The 16,853-nt window shown below is 38.2% G+C and overlaps 1 protein-coding gene across 1 annotated transcript; it reads right to left on the bottom strand.

Annotated features, from left to right (window-relative positions):
* Positions 1–180: 180 nt before the first annotated feature.
* LOC143604791 (3-hydroxyisobutyryl-CoA hydrolase-like protein 1, mitochondrial) lies at positions 181–3,512 on the bottom strand. The gene is made up of 12 exons (XM_077081168.1): positions 3,294–3,512; positions 2,838–2,901; positions 2,699–2,778; positions 2,537–2,620; positions 2,376–2,460; positions 1,367–1,452; positions 1,165–1,286; positions 1,004–1,064; positions 836–934; positions 647–748; positions 532–573; positions 181–353 (listed from the first exon to the last, which is right to left on the bottom strand). The coding sequence occupies exons 1-12, from the start codon at positions 3,366–3,368 to the stop codon at positions 234–236; spliced, it is 1,020 nt and encodes a 339-aa protein (XP_076937283.1). The 5' UTR covers positions 3,369–3,512; the 3' UTR covers positions 181–233.
* Between the last annotated feature and the right edge of the window lie 13,341 nt (positions 3,513–16,853).

Genomic DNA, 16,853 nt, shown 5'->3' with positions numbered 1-16,853 from the left:
TCTAGTGATGTTTCTGTGACTAATTTCATAACATTATCTAAAAAGATTTTGAAATATGAAAGAGGTCTTTACACATGTATCAACCGACAGCTAGATTTTATTTAGTAAATGAAATTCTTCATAGAAAATGAGTCCATATATGTATACAGGATTTTCACATCTAATGATCAGATGAAAAAAATATATTATTTTTTGAGGTTTAGAATTCAAATATAAATTTTATACTTGGATGGTTATGTAAACGCCTCTCGTTGCTTTGTTGGCAAATCTAGTTCAGGCTCAAGCGGACTGAGGTGAGAGAAGTAGTGATCAACCATGTCTTGTGGTACGTGTGCTAAGCTCGGTGGGCCCCACTGTAAAGTTAAGAAAGCAAGGATAAGCTCATGTTAACAAATACAGCAGCATTCAAAAACAAAATTAGGCTAAAATTGTGTTTACTGATGCATTTTGTATTCTAAAAGTACCAAAATGTTGCAAGATCAAGATTCTAAGCAAAAGTGTAATAAATAGATCTGTAGCGAATGCTGGTACCTTTGGTGTAAAATCTTTGTCCACCATTCGAGCCCGAACACCCTGTTAGATAAAACACAGTCTTCATGTTAGAAAAAAAGTCGCAAAACATAATCCAAATAGGCCGTGAACACACCTCACAAAAATCGCTGGATATCTTGCATGACATTGCTCGTGACGTTAACCGAAATTCACTAATTAAGCACTGATCGAGGGTCTGAAACCGCCCTTCTCTTATCTAAACACAAAGTTAAAACAACACATTCAATCATCAAACAAGCTTGTTTAATTAACGAGCTGAAAAAGTCATCTTGAGCATACTTACTGATCTCAATGAAATCTTCAAGCTCAATGGTGAAGCATATTTTAGTTTCTTCAAAGCCGATTCACACCATCCGTCATGCGTTTTTGCAGCTTCACTTTCCTGTTGGTTTTTTCAGATTCATAAATCTTTAAAAACCAAAAATTTAAACGTAAACAGTTCAAATGTTACCAATGCTTCAATGATTTCTTCAACGCTATCATGACTGAAACATTTATCAACCATTTCCCTCCTAACATATAAAGAAAGGTAAACCACATATCGTAAAAAGTAAAACCGCAAGTAGAAACATATTTACACAAAAGAAAAAAAAACATGAACATAAGGTTCACCTCTTTAACACACTGTTATTATCTGGAAAGTCAAAGTCAGTGTACTTCTCAAGAGAAGTTTCAATGACAGAAGGATCATCGGTTACAAGATTCTTGAGACATTCTTCAATTTCTTTAACTTTCTGCGAGTGAGGTTATTATAGAACTGATGAAATCAAACATATGATGTTAATGCTTACAAAAAGTGTCTAAAATAACTAACCGTGCTGTGTGAATAGTGCGTAGCAAGACCACACGCAAGTGTTTCTACACCGTTTAGTCTGTCCCCTGTTAGCCCCAAATACTCACCTGCATACAAGTTGATGTGTGTTTCATTACACCATTGTTAACCAAGTGAACATCTTTTAAGAGTAAATTACGGCTTCGTCCATGTGGTTTGGCCAGAATTGCCACTTTCATCACTTTTTTTTGCCAGGACATTGTGGTTATTAGTTTTTCTCATTTCAATCCACTAGGCTAACACTGTTACTTTTGCTGTTAATTTGGTGTGAATTGACCAAAGTACCCTTACTTTAAAAAAATACAGGTGCATTTTTATTTCATTTCACCATTGTTAACCAAGTGAACAATTTAGTTAAGAGTAAAGTACGGCTTTCATCCCTGTGGTTTGGCTAGAATTTTCACTTTCATCACTTTTTCTTTTTTGCATGAAGGACAACAGGGTTTTCAATTTTTCCCATTTCAATCCACTAAGCTAACACAGTTAGTTTTGTTGCTAATTTGGTGTGAATTGACCAAAATTGCCACTTTCATCACTTCTCTTGGGCATAAAGAACCACGGTTTAATCATCATCATCATCATCATCATCATACTCAGTATATCCTACCAATAGCAAAGCTATGGTAGGGACTGAGGAGGGTAAGATGTAGACAGCCTTACCTCTACCTCGTAGGAATAGAGAGGTTGCTTCTGGTGAGACCCCCGGCTCAATAGTAGTTTTGCATCAAGCCTTGGACATAAGACTCATAACACTCAACCATCGGGCATCGGCACACCGGTCGATTGGTGCATGTACCCTTGTCTTTCGGCTATCAACGCCACCACATGATGCCTGATTAACCTTCTGCCACTTTTAGCATTATTTTCACGAGATTAGTAAAATAACGTCAAAATTAGTGCAATTTCACTTTTGGCCCCCCTAGGGTTCACACATATATACATTATATGCGCGCACCGCAAGCAGGACGTACCAACATTTAGTATACAATACCTAAATAACCAGGAAGACGAGAAAGGTGAAATGAAGCGCCGGCATCAGGATGGAGCCCGATTAATGTTTCAGGGGTAGCATAAACCTACATCGCAACAAAATTCTTGAAATCTAACTAAAAGAAAGCATTAGTGGTAGTTAAGTTGTTACAGTATACTTACAGTTTTATTGGTTGCAATCCTAAACGTTCCCGGGATGGAAATTGCAGCCCCTCCACCCATGGTAACACCATCCAAAATAGCCACCTAAAAATGACAACAAAATTATAAGTCAACTTCATGATCCAAAATCTTTGATGTTACTAGCAACTCTTTAGTACTTACATTTGGTTTTAAATATGCATGCAGAAGATATGCAAAACTATACACCTTCCTAAATACTTCTTTGCTACCCTCAATATTGCCTGCACAAGATTCAGATGAGTTGTAAACACATTGAAAAAAACATTTGTTTTTCTTTTACCTTTTTTGATCATATCGCGCACGGAGACTATATCTGCACCAGCACAAAAAGCATTGCCATTGCCCTACAAACAAAATTCAGAACCATGAACGCCTTCTTCATACTGTAAATCTAAGGGTGCAAATGAGCCAAATTGCTCGTGAGCAACTCGAAATACACTTGCTAAAAGCCCAAATCGAGCCAAGCTTAAATGGGCTCAAGCCTAAAAATAAGCCTGTTTAATTAGTAAGCCTGATCCTGAGCCGAAACACGCCTATTATTTATATAACTATTATTAAATATATGCTTTTATATAATAATCAATAATAATAAACAAGTCCATCGCGAGCCAAATTTGAGCATGAAAAACTACTCACGAGCTTGGGCTCTCATAAGTTAAACAAGCCAAGCCGGGGTTGGCTCGGTTCATTTACATTCCTATCATGAAAATTTTGAGATGAAGAACCGATCACTCACCTTCATTACCACAAAACCTACATCAGGGTTGTCTTCCCAACTCTCATATAGTTTGTGTAACCTGCTCATCTGCATATTTTCATCGCGTTAGACTGTTTCTAACTTGTTACAAATTCGTTACGGTTATGTTTCATTGAGCCGATTGGCCATTCATTTTCAAGATAAGTATGATCCGGCCACTGTAGTGCACCTAGTGTAGAATCAGTTTTCAGGTCATGAAATTTGGGACCATAAACTTTTACAAAATGTGTGATTCACCGTCCCAATGTTCCAATTCTTATCAGATTTCTGTTATGTATTATTGTATCCAATTTGAAACAAATCATGTAATTATAATTCCAATTATAATTATAACTAATAACATTTCACCAAGGATGGTCTATACTAACCCACCGATACATTGTGTAGCTAACGCTTAACTTTAGACATGTTTACTTAAATGCGTGCCGTATAACTTGCTTATTTTTACCATCAATTATGTTAAAGCAAGACTACATGGCCTATATTAACCCACCGATATGCCAGGTAACAAATACATCCTCGGCCAATTAACGCAAGCATCATATAACATTGTAAGTAAGTAATTCACAAAGACAAGTAATCCAATTACCAGAGGAGCGTTGAGCGCATTGAGAACCGAAGGTCTGTTGAGAATCACGGTTCTCGAGCTCGCATTGCCTTCCATTAACACCTGTCAAACCACCAAACTTCCATCAAATTATAACAAAAGTTGTGTAATCAAGTGCACGTGTGTGATCAATAACTCAATTGAAGTTAAACTCACAAAGGAATCGGTGTCGTTGACGAGTAATTGGTCAGATAGAGCGCTGCTAAAGCTTCGTTGGAATTGATTGAGAAAAAATCGATAAGAATGCTGCTGTGTTTTAAACAAGCTATGCATTCTGTGTGTTGTGACAAATGGAGATCGGAAATTGATTGTTTTTGGTAATTAATTATTAGTAACAAGTAAACCCTAATTTCTCCAAGTTTAAAACTAGTTAAAGCGATTAACTAAACATTCTAGTGATTAAAAAAGAGCGGCGGAGCTTGTTGCCCGCTTGCCTTCTGTTTCGATGTAATCCAATAAACAATCATATATTATAGAAAAAAAAAAGCTTTTTCTCATAATATAAAAGCTTTAAGCCCATTAAACCAAATAAGGCTTTTTGTGCCCCTAAAAACTCTTTGCCAAACATATCCTAAAAAAAGTTTGACAAGTATGAAAAGAATGGTTCGATTTTTTTCTCCAGAACCAAAAAGTAACTTTCGGTTAATTATTTAACAAATCAACTTTAGTTGTTGCGGGACTTTAATAAGGGTTATAAAGTGATGTGGCATGGTAGCGTGGTTCTAATATCACGTCAGGCATTAAGGCCTAGGCATTTAAGGGGCAAATGATAACGTGGTAATGTGACTTTAATAAGGAAAAAGTGGGACTCAAATGCTTTAACAAGAAAATGGTTGGGTTTAATGTAATAACAAGGCTTTAAACCATAACACGGTGCTAAAAGAGTGTGTTAGTTAAAGCCAAACTATCTACGTGATAGTAACGTGGCGCTTTAATGTGATGTTTAAAGCCTCATCAAAACAAGTAGGCTTACTATTTTATAAATTTGTGATTTGTTTTTTTGTGCATTTTGCTTTAACGGTGTGTTCTCGAGTTCCACTTAAGGAAAGGAAGGGAACGAAAGGAATGGGTGCGTTCCAGAGTTATTTCATTTGAAATAAAGGTATGGGAAGAATGAAAGTATGTTCCCGAGTTTCATTAAATGAAGAAAAAGAAAAAAAAAAGGAACAAAAAGAAGGGGAGAATGAAGAGTCAATCGAGAGGAATTGGTTTCCTTCCAAACTTGAAGGAATTGGAAGGAAGGGAAATAAATGTAGGTCCTCAAACTTGATCAAACAACAATGTTCTTGGATCAATCTCACGTCAAGCTAGCGGAAATCACTTGGGTGTAACGTAGATCTCGGATCTTGAGAGTGTTTGGTTATTTCCGTAAGAGGAAAGAAAGAGAGGGAGTAGAGAGAGTTGGTGAGAAAGTTAGATAATGCTTTTGACAAAAACAGGTTATAGACGCATGTCCATGCTTCCCTATTTATAGGAGAAGCATGGCATACATATACTTCATTATTTACGGCCCAATGGGCTTAAAGTACATGGCCTCGGGCCAAACATACATACACAAACTGAAAGCTAATAAAACACATCGTGACATGATCTAAATAATACAAAAGACTAAACAACAAAATAGGGCCTAATAATCTCCCTCTAGTCTTTAGTATTATCTTAAGCTTTCATCTTCAGTCGGTCTCGTATTCAAAGGGGGAGTCATAATCAAATAGTTGATTGTCAACAAGATAATGAACGAACTTGTTGAACTTTTCAACTATCTTGTTAGTGTTGTCCCTTCGAATATCTTCAATTGTGGACAGAGGAGAACTGTAAAGCTACAACAAATCCTCCTTGCCGAGACCCACTAGCTCATGCTCGTCAAAGAAGCGGAGCATATGCATGGTCTCACAGTGAATGATGACCTCCTCGGTGCTGTTGTCAAACTCCAAGTCAATGAAGTCATAGAGCATATTGGGCGTGAACGGTTCTCCATGGTTGATTGGTTGCCTAAGATTTTTCGCCATCTTGTACCTCCATGCCTTTCTTCTATTGCCAGTGAACGTATCAACTTCGGTTGGGTGTAAGTAAGATCTCCCTTGTTAAGCTTGAAATTGGGGTATTTATCCTTCCATTCTTTGCTCAAAAATCGCTTAAACCAACCCTCCAATTTATCTTCATAAGCACCTTTACCCACAATTCTTCGAAAGTAATTCATGTCAAATTGAGACAATGAATGCATTTTCGAGTAGTGCATGTATGTAAGATCTCCATTCGCATGCATGAGAGCCAATGTTTTGTTGTCATCGTGCCATTTGTAGTAGAGAATGGGAGAGTCATTGTGGTATGGGTAGTTTCGGCATCTGATGCTGGCATTTTTGCCGATACTGTACCACATTTTCTTTCCGGGCTTAGGCACTTGAGAAGCTTTAGCAATAGGAAGAGCAACAACTGTAGGAGTCTCTTGATCCGAAGCTCTAACATTACGACTGGCATGTCTAGATTCAGAGAGTAATTTATGCCATCATCATTAGAGCCCTCTTTAACCGGAGATAGGGTACTTGCAAGTTCATCAACCTCAAAAATAGATCGAAACTCATCATCCAAACCTGCATCCCTTTCTCTTGTTTTCTGAGCAGCATCACCAGTCATGGGATCATCACGTGGCATATCATCGCGTGGAGCAGTTTGTTTGTTTTCTCCACTACCACCTCCAACACCAGCACCACCACCATTATTTCCACCATTATTATTGTCCGAGTCATCATCATCACTATCCGACTCTTTATCAAAGCTATCCATCACATCATCATCATCCTCCTCCTCTTCATCATCCTCATCACTTTCTTTATCACCTTCCTTATCACCACCAGCTTCAGAAACTCCAACAGGCAGAGTTACAACATGAATACTTCCTCTTTTCAACTTCAACCTCAGGTTATGTCTCATTAGCCTCATCATCAGAATCATCTTGGGCCTGCTCTTCCTCACTCTCGTCATCTCTGGGTTCCGTTTTAGCAAACAAACCGAACTTTTTTCCAGGAACCTCTCCTTTGTATTTATATCCTCGGCTTGGAGGATCTAACATGGCTTTGAACACTGTCTGCTTCACCATCTTTGCATGGTGAGGCTCCTCAGAAGGTAACTCATTACCCTTTGCATCATATTTCACAGGGTACACAGGTCTCTATACCTCAGACATCAAGTACTATTGGTAAGGCCATTTGCTTGCATGCATAGGAAAGTGAGTCTGGAGAAGTTGAACTGCACTTTGTTGGTCAAGCATGCCATAACACCCACCCATTCTGTCCTAAGGCTGTCAAACCTCCCTTTCAAGTCAGTCAGATAGTTTGCTATGAGGTGGAACAGATATTTCCAATAGGGTGGTAGATGTTTCTTTTCCAAGGATCTCAATTTGGTGTCGTACCCGATCTCCTTCACAAAATCTTGTAACTCCGGTCTCTTAATCTTTCCGAACAAGTGATCTTCAGCATCTTTGACATTCAAAGCTCTTCTAATGGTTGCTTTGGTTACAGATAGTTTCTTTCCTGCCACCTTTGTTGTAATGGAGTTCGAGTCCTTGGAAGCCTTGGCATTTGTCCAGAATTCTTCAATCCAACATGTATGAATTTCGGGATTTGTAGTGATATCATGCATCAAGGGAGTTTCTCTAAGCCCTTTTATCATTGAAATGAACACTCGGTACTCCTTCTTTGGGAGATTAAGAGGATTATGTTGCTCCAAAGACATCATCAAGTAAACCATTAGAACTGATATATAAAAGGGAAAACAAGAAGATATGAACAATAATTGAAAAACAAAAAATGAAAGAAAACTGAATAGAAAGTAAAAAAAATTAAAAACTGAAATTCTAGAAAACTAGCAAAGTCTAAACGAATCGGATCGGATGAGAAAAGACAATCGGATCGCATGACAAAAATCAATCGGATTGCATGGTGAGAATTTTATTCGACTCAAATATTTCACGCGATTCGATCCAAAGAAATCATGCAATTTATTCTCAAATATCCATGCGATTCGACTCATTCTATAGATTTGATTCGTCTCAAAATATCTCTCCGTGTGATTTGATTGGAATCCCCTTTGATTCGTTTGTAATTGAGTTTATCCAAAATTAAATTCCTCATAGATCCAAGATCGCCTATACTCGAATCTAACTTATGTACAAGTTTTATACCCAAACAACAACGGGCTGACAACATAATCGGACTTGAAAGTCCAAAAATAGCGAAAATAAAAAACTTAAAAGTCTAACAAATATACATAAAAAATCTAATTAACTAAGTCCAAGGGTTCATTATGACATCGATACCCAGGTTCTATCATTGATTAGTCAAAAAATAACACATAAACGCTCACAGATCTGGCGACGGTTCAATTTTGAACCGTCAACAAGAACAAGAGAGAGAAACCATCGATAAAGATAACGGATTGGTTTGTGATTTTGTATGAAGGCGGTGGCGGTTGAGGGTTTAGAGAGAGAGAGAGAGAGAGAGAGAGAGAGTTGAGAGTGTTTCTTGAAAAGTGAAGTGAAAAAGTGAAAGATATTTTGGGTTGACCCCTTAGGGTCAGCCTATCTTGTGATAGGGTCAAAACCTCTCAAGTTTTAAACGAATTTTCACTCTCAACCCTCAAACTTAGAAAATATTTGCAGATTTAAATCCGAAAAAATATTTGTACACCGAACCCAAACACTTAAATATATACAAGATATATTTTTATCGGTCTACACGTTTGACAACATTTTCATAGGGACCTCAACACAAAGCAACAAGCATATAAAGTAAACTTTTGATAAATCTTAAATAAAATTTAAAGGGAAGAAAAAGTAAAAATATAAAAAATATAAAATTAATATTAAAATAAAAACAACTTATTGAAACATAAAACAAAACAAAAGACAATAAAAATAAGAAAGGGTGTTCAGGTTGGGACCTACAATATACCGATTGTAGGTCCTCAAACCAGATCAAACAAATATGTTCTTGGATCAATCTCACACCAAGTTAGCGGAAATCATTTGGGTGTAACCGAGATCTCGGATCTTAAGAATGTTTTATTTCGTAAGAGGAAAGAAAGAGAGGGAGTAGAGAAAGTTGGTGAGAAAGTTAGATAATGTTTTTAGCAAAGAAGGTTATAGATGTATGTCCATGATTCCCTATTTATAGGAGAAGCATGACATGCATATACTTCATTATTCACGGCCCAATGGGCTCAACGTACATGGCTTCGGGCCCAAACATATATACACGAATTGAAAGCTAATAAAAGACATCGTGACATGACCGAAATAAAAAAAAAAGACTAAACAACAAAATAGGGCCTAACGTAAGAGGAGAGGGAGAGAAGCGAAAAGAAAAGAGAAGGGAAATGACAGAATATGCTTCTTTTCCTTTCTTTTGTTAAATAAACACGGGAGCACATTGTAAGGGTGTTTAGGTTGGAACTCAACTTCACCTTGGGTACTGATATGTTGCAATAAACATCTGGTTTTAATACTCGTTTCTTTAATAAATCATGCTTAATTACATTGTTTATATATAAAAATGACATGTATTTACGATTTCTCTGGTTTACAGGTAGCCGTGCATAAAAGGAGTGGAAAAAGAGGCCACATGATGGAAAATCAGATCGTATGGGGAATAGCATGAAAATCGGGAAAGCAAAAAAAAAAAAAATTTGGAAAAGAAGCCCCCTTCGCATTGCGGAGGAGTAAGCCAAGTTCCCCGCCATGCGCAGGGAACCCAGAAGATGGGAAAATCCCAGGCCGACTATTTTGTTGGCCGCGCATTGCGGGGTAATAAGCCAAGATCCCAGCGTTGCGCGGGGAACCTTTGTATCGGCAAAAATATTTGAAAACTCCTATTTAAACAATTTTTACAACCCTAGATGAAAATACTAAGTCTTTCAGCCGTCAAAGCTTCTATCTAGGGTGATTTTGAAGAAGGAGGAGCTTCTGGTTCGTGAGATTGAAGATCGGAGCTTGAGTTGAAGATTTAAGCGAGTCCCGGGTTTGGTTTAGAGTTTTGTGTTCATTAAACTTTGTTTTCTTTCATGTTCGCTACTGATTTCATTAAGTTCTTACTGTTAGACATGATTGTTGGCTAAATCTTACGTTATCTAGGCTTAGATTGATGTTTTGTGATTGATTAATGGTTTTAATGATTTTCGGGAATTGGTTATTGGATTTTGATTAATTAAAAGTTTTGATCAGATTTATTGGATGTTATTTATGCGTATTTACTTCAGATTTGTGTTTGAATGAATGTTTCACATGTTGCTTCATTGAATGTCTTTTGATTATAGGTTGCATGTTAGGTTGTTTATTGAGTGTTAACAACTTGTTTATAGTTTATTGAGCTCATACACTATAGAAACTGATTTTTGGCACTCAATTGGAAGTTTATATTCTTACTTGCTTAGATATCCAACAGGAGATAAGCTGTCGGGTTTGTCTTTGTTATTAGGGTTTTAGGTTAAACTGTTTGATAGGAAGTTTGCCTAGTTTTCCTTAGTTTCACTGTTTACCCATGTCCTTTAGATCTCTTCTAGACCACCCCGTGTACTCAGATGCATTGAGATAGTAAAACCGACGGGTTAGCTGTCTTTTAGGGTAATTAATCTGAGTTGGTGAAGCGATAGGTGAGGCAATAAGCCGGTGTTTTTATATGATTTTTAGGATCTCCTCTTAGGTGACACCTTGAGAGTGCTTAGGGACCCATTAGGTTTCCTAGGGTTCATATTTTTATATTCCCGGTTCCAATAGCATTTTCTGGTAATTGATAAAAGCCCGAGCCATCACAATTAGAATTCCTTGCCTATGTAACCCCTGCTCTCATTTAAATTTGCTAAGTCTTATTCGGTAATTTAATTTTCTAGTTTACTTTAATTTAATTAATTATTAGTTTTTAGATAAAATAAATAAAAATCTAAAAATAATATTTTCTTAATTATTAATTTAATTAGCTTTTGGAACTAGTCTTGTTAATTTAATAAGTGTCTCTAGGGATCATTATTCCCAGTTTTCACATAGCTATACTACACCCGATAGGTTCACTTGCCTGCTGCTAGTGGTTTGGTTTAGGGTATTCTAGGTTTTTATTACTCATTGTGCTTGGTCATTTATTGTTAAATTTTTATATACCACTTTGTGCACATCAAGTTTTTGGTGCCGTTGGCGTGGACACTTGGTAATTGGAGACTACCTACTATTTGCTTTTTTTTTTTATTTTTAATCTTAGTTTAATTGATTAGTTTTGTAACATTTCGGTTTTTCCATATTTGTATTCTTATTTGTTTACTAGATTCGGGAATGCATTCGGATCTTTCTTATCAATTAAATTATGCAATTATTAGTAAATTAATTGTGTTTGACTTAGTTTATAATTCCCTAACTTTCAATTGTGTCAAATAGCCCTTAGAAACCTTTAAAATTGTTTAAAATGACTCAAAAATGCATTTTTGGAACCTCAGGGACCAAAAGTACCAAAAATCAAAATCTGGTAGATGCCCCTCCTTTGCGTGGCACGAAGGAGGAAGGTCTAATCCTTCGCGCGGTGTGAAGAATGCCCAGACCAGCCAAATTTGGGTTCGATTCTCGTTTAATGCTAAATCTTTCCCTAAACGACCATAAATCACGAAATTTGAGCAACAAGTTATTTAATCTGCTAGGGAATAATGTCCATGTTCATTCTCTATATTTTGGTCGATATATCGAAGATTACAAGACCCGATTTCGTCATCAATATGTTATTCATTTACCAAAACGAGTTGGTTTCTTGTTCTACAAGTTGATATACTAACTATATAAACAAACCATCATTCCAAACCCTAGAATGTTATTGAATATTGAATTCCCAGTCGTCACATCCATTAACCCGACGTTTACACTCTCGTTTTTGATTTATTACTCGAAGATTACAAGCTGCAATTTGACTTTGACACTTTTCTACCCTTTGACCTTGATTTCCCGTCAACTCAAGCATTATCCGGGTGAGTTGTTAACTGATGAATTGTTCATTAATACTCACTTGTCAATAACCCTCAATCAATTTCTGGTAAGTACCAGCTTACTTAAACGTTTAATTTCTCATAACCGGAGTTCTAGACATCCGCTTGGAATGATTCAAGCGGCAATTATTTTGGTTTTAACAGTAGTTAATTGTCTCAAAGTTTCAGGTCTATACGGTTTATCTCAAACACTGTGTTAGAGGATGATTCGTTTATTTTCTCATCGTTTATTCTTATTTTTGCTCAGTCGCCTAAGCTATAAGGTGAGATTTATCATTCCACTTTATTTTACTACTTTTAAATGATTTGGGGACATATGCGTACTAATAATTATTTTCATATTACATACATACACAAACTAGCAAACGTATAATTGTGTGTATTCGATCAAATGTTATCTGTTACTTGCCTACGTGTTTACTTTATCGCATTCGGAGAGGTCCATCATAATCGTATTATAGTATGATCATATGAATGTCATAGTAGCCAACACCCGCTCGCATGGCAATGGTCAACTGACACATTAATTGCTCACTGTTTGATTGCTATTTACCGCATTTATTTCGTTTTGTTATTTACCTATATTATTGTATCATGAAAACTGGTGATATTCTCACTCAACTAGTGTTGACAAAATCTACTTTAATTTCTACGCATATGCAGATTACCAGTTGACTTGATGTTTAACATGAAGATCGCTTAGAAAGACCTTAGGAAACATAATGAAGACTATTTATATTTTTATTTTGTTTGGGATAATTTATTTGTTTTGGATTGCTTTTTCCATGTTTGAATATTTGTGCACTTTAATTTGAAATAAATGAATTTAATAGACATTTCCATATTTTATTTTATGATAGTAACTTTTGAGCTGTGAACAATCAGTTCGCGCCCCGGCATTTCCGCCGTAGTTTGGGGTGTGACAAGTTTTGTTTATTTTATTATTTAATTGCTCTTAATTGCTATATGTGCCTTGTGTGCTTTAGGGATAAGCTTGGGTCATGACTCTTTTACTTGTTTTTCAGCGTATGCGTCGTACACGTTCGCTAGGACCACCAGAGTTCACAGCTTCTGTTGAACTCGAGAGAGATTTTCGTGAGCACCTTAGGGAGCTTCGGGATATTGCATGTGCTCTACGTGAAAGCAAGGTACACGTTTCTGATTCCATTTTAGATATGGGTGACGCAACCCCCCTAGGCGTGTAGTTCACTCAAGAATGAATGAGGGAGTCTCGGGGAGACGGTCTGCTATCACAGATTCGGCGATACCCGATGTTAATAACTGGCATATTTCGACCAATGTCATGAATTCTATTACTAATTCTTCCCCATTTCACAGACTTGAAGGCGAGGACGCGCCTGACCATCTGAATAAATTCACTCGTATCTACGATGCTTTCAATATCGCTGTAACATCCCAAAATTTCAAAGTGATATTAATTATATTACTTGCTAATAGAGGGAAAGTTTACTCGGGTTGTCAGGAAATAAATAATAGAGTAGGAGTTGGTATGAGTCGGGCTAGTGTTGGATTAATGGAGACGGGTTAAATGAGAATGGGCCTTAGGTCCATGGGATTTCAGGGATATAAATATCCCCTAAACCCAAAAATATCTTCATTTCCTTACTTTCTACACACACACTCCAAAAACACACACACCATCTACACCGCCGCCGGGCCGAGGAGAGGAACGGGCAGATCCGAGAGAGAGAGAGAGCGATTAGTGTGTTAACAAGTTAAACGAGATCCAAACAAGCTCAAAAAGGTATGATTCTTGATCTTTGAAGTTTAAAGATTCAAGCTTTTTAGTGTTTAAGCGACCGAAAATGGTCGGAAAGCGTAGTGGGTGATATTGAACCATAGCAAGGGTGTTAAAATCGCTCAAAATGCTGGACAGAAACCGAACAGCGGCTGATCTGGACAACTTCGCCTGCAACTGGGCAACTTCGCCTTCAAAGCGATGAACTTCGCCTGCAAGCTAAGTTCGCCTGATGAACTTCGCCTGCAAGCTAAGTTCGCCTGATGGCAACTTCGCTGTAAAGTTAAGTTCGCCTGACTGGTAACTTCGCCTGAGGCCAAGTTCGCCTGATGAAAACTTCGCCTGAAGCCAAGTTCGCCTGATGGCAGCTTCGCTGTAAAGCTAAGTTCGCCTAGCTGGCAACTTCGCCTAAAGCTAAGTTCGCCTAAGGTTAACTTCGCCTAGAGCTAAGTTCGCCCGAGGGTTAACTTCGCCTAAAGCCAAGTTCGATTAGAAAATAAATTAAGCGATAAGTTAAAGTAAGCTATTACTAGGCCACCAGATTAGATCAGGCGAGTATTGATACGTGTAACTTGTACAGTCAGCCGAGCTCAGTTAAAGAAGGGATTTACAGCTATCAGAAGAAAGAAGCAGAGTTCAGGTGAGTTTCTAGCCCCATTCCTTGTTATGTTTTCGGGGCTGTGTTCATACTCGATGTGTTGTTAATACATTTATCCTAAGTGATAAGTGTATGTCATATGTGATATGTGTGATAGATATGAATGATTGCTTGTCGGTACGCGAACGATCTTCGGATATTGCGCGTACTGTCAGGTTAAAAATAAGGGTACGAATATTATATATCGAAGATGTATGAATATTTCAAATGAATACTTGTCGGGGCTGTGAACGATCTTCGGATATTGCACGTGTCGACAAGGGGTATGGTTGTTAAATGAATGAGGTAAAGAATGCCTAGAGTGTTCTTATGTTATAATGTAAGTATGTGTATATAGGTACACGAATGGCATGTGAGTTCTACGTTCGACATAGTAAGTTAGGATGGCAAATCCCTCTAGCTTCTGTCGGACATAGACTCGGCTGGTGATGGCGTAGTTAAGGACTGCGAGCCTTATACGTGAAGTAGATGATATATGTAGACGTAGATAAGGACTGCGAACCTTATGCGTAATGTAGATAGGCGTCAGCATAGGAAAGGACTGTGAACCTTATACGTGCTGTATTGGTAGCATAGGGAGGTCTGCGAACCTCGTACGTGCTATGAATTAGGTTGCAACACAGGGAAGGACTGCGAACCTTGTACGTGTTGTGGATGTATTACAGCATAGGAAAGGACTGTGAACCTTATACGTGCTGTATTGGTAGCATAGGGGAGGACTGCGAACCTCGTACGTGCTATGAATTAGGTTACAGCATAGGAAGGGACTGTGAACCTTATACGTGCTGTATTTGTAGCATAGGGGAGGACTGCGAACCTCGTACGTGCTATGAATTAGGTTGCAACATAGGGAAGGACTGCGAACCTTGTACGTGTTGTGGATGTGCTATGGTATAGGGAAGGACCGCGATCCTTGTACGTACCATAAATGGTGAACATCGGTAAGGACTACGAACCTTGTACGTGTTCACGACCTTGAGTACAGGTATAGACGGTGGACTATGAACGTACTCTCGGTTTACTGAGGTTAGTGATTGTAGATATGTATGCATGTATGGTAGCAAGTATGTATGTAGAACAGAAGGGTAACTAGTGAAGTATGGATATGTATCTACGGATATGTATGTATGTGTATGTATTGTATGGCGTTCGATTAACTAGAACTCACTCAGCGTAGCTGACTTTTAGTATGCACGCAGGTGAGCTGATTATAGAGTTAGCATGAGGATGGCACATGGCATGGATTGAACGGCTGGCATCTGAAGAAGAAGAAAAGATGTTTTAAATATAAGTTTTGTGTTATGGTATCAAAGAAAAGATTTAATGTTCTGTAACAAATGATTGATGTTTTACTTTCCGCGAAAAGTTTTAATAAACTCTGATTTGAAGAACTGTGTTTATGAGTAAATCCGACGCTAAAGTAAGGTTACCGGGTTCGGGGCCTTACAAGTTGGTATCAGAGCATAAGTTCGAGAGATTTAAGCATCCTACATGCTTAGACTCGAACAGAGTATGGGATTTAAGTAGAAAGGAAAGAAGATGCCAGTTCAAGAATGCCATGTGTCGCTCAAGCAAGATCAGTAAAGGTAAAGTGTATGATTAAATGATATATGTTAATGAGAAAGGAAAGATATGTGAACGATAAGGAAAAAAAAAAATTGATGGTTTGATTTGACTAACTGCTTAAGTAGAACCAGCACAAAGAGACTCATAAAGGGAAGTGTATAGGACACGGAAATCAATGTGATCAGCTAGTCACAGCTGGCCACTGTTATTACCTGTTAGCCTTGCTATCCTTGTACTAAATAGTTCCTTGAGTGATAATGTTTGTGTTGTCCCTTTTAGAATACTGATGGCTGGAGCTGGAGAATTTGTGGGAACTGGGGGTCGCACTGGACGTCGTGGCAGGCCTCGTCTTGTCCGGCAACCCTCGGTAGAAAAAGCTTCCCACACCGAAGATGAAGGAAGAGCCGCTGGAGGAGACCAGAACAACAACGAAGAAGTTCAACTTAGCCCTGCAGTTCAAGCAGCCATTGTTCAAGCTGTAGTTGCTGCTGTGAAGAACCTGAATCCCGAAGGATCTGCTGGAAGCCGTGAACGAACTGCTGAAGGGGCGGGTGGTGATGGTAGGAAGGATGGGGAAAGAGAAAGAGGGGCCTCGAGTGAGGATAAGTCTGTGAAAGTCGATGACAGGAGAAGAGGCCAAGGTGGGTGCAACTATAAGTCCTTCAAAGGATGCGACCCGCCAAAGCTGACTTGTTTGGGAGACGCAATCGCTACTCTCAAATGGATAGCCACTATGGACAAGGTTATCCGCATTAGCGAATGCCGTCCCGACCAAGCTGTGGGTTATGCTACTCAGTCATTTGAGGAAGAAGCTATGTATTGGTGGGAAGGTGTGGAGCAGAGAAAGACTAGGGATGAGATCAAGGCGTTGAGATGGGACGATCTGAATGAGTTGGTGATGAAGAAGTTCTGCGCAGATGCCGAGGTTGAAAGGAC

This window comes from Bidens hawaiensis, unplaced genomic scaffold, assembly GCF_021521415.1.
Source record: "Bidens hawaiensis isolate Kalapana, Puna unplaced genomic scaffold, B.hawaiensis_p1.1 tig00066698_1, whole genome shotgun sequence".
NCBI lineage: Eukaryota > Viridiplantae > Streptophyta > Magnoliopsida > Asterales > Asteraceae > Bidens > Bidens hawaiensis.
This window is presented reverse-complemented; position numbering and strand designations above follow the sequence as displayed.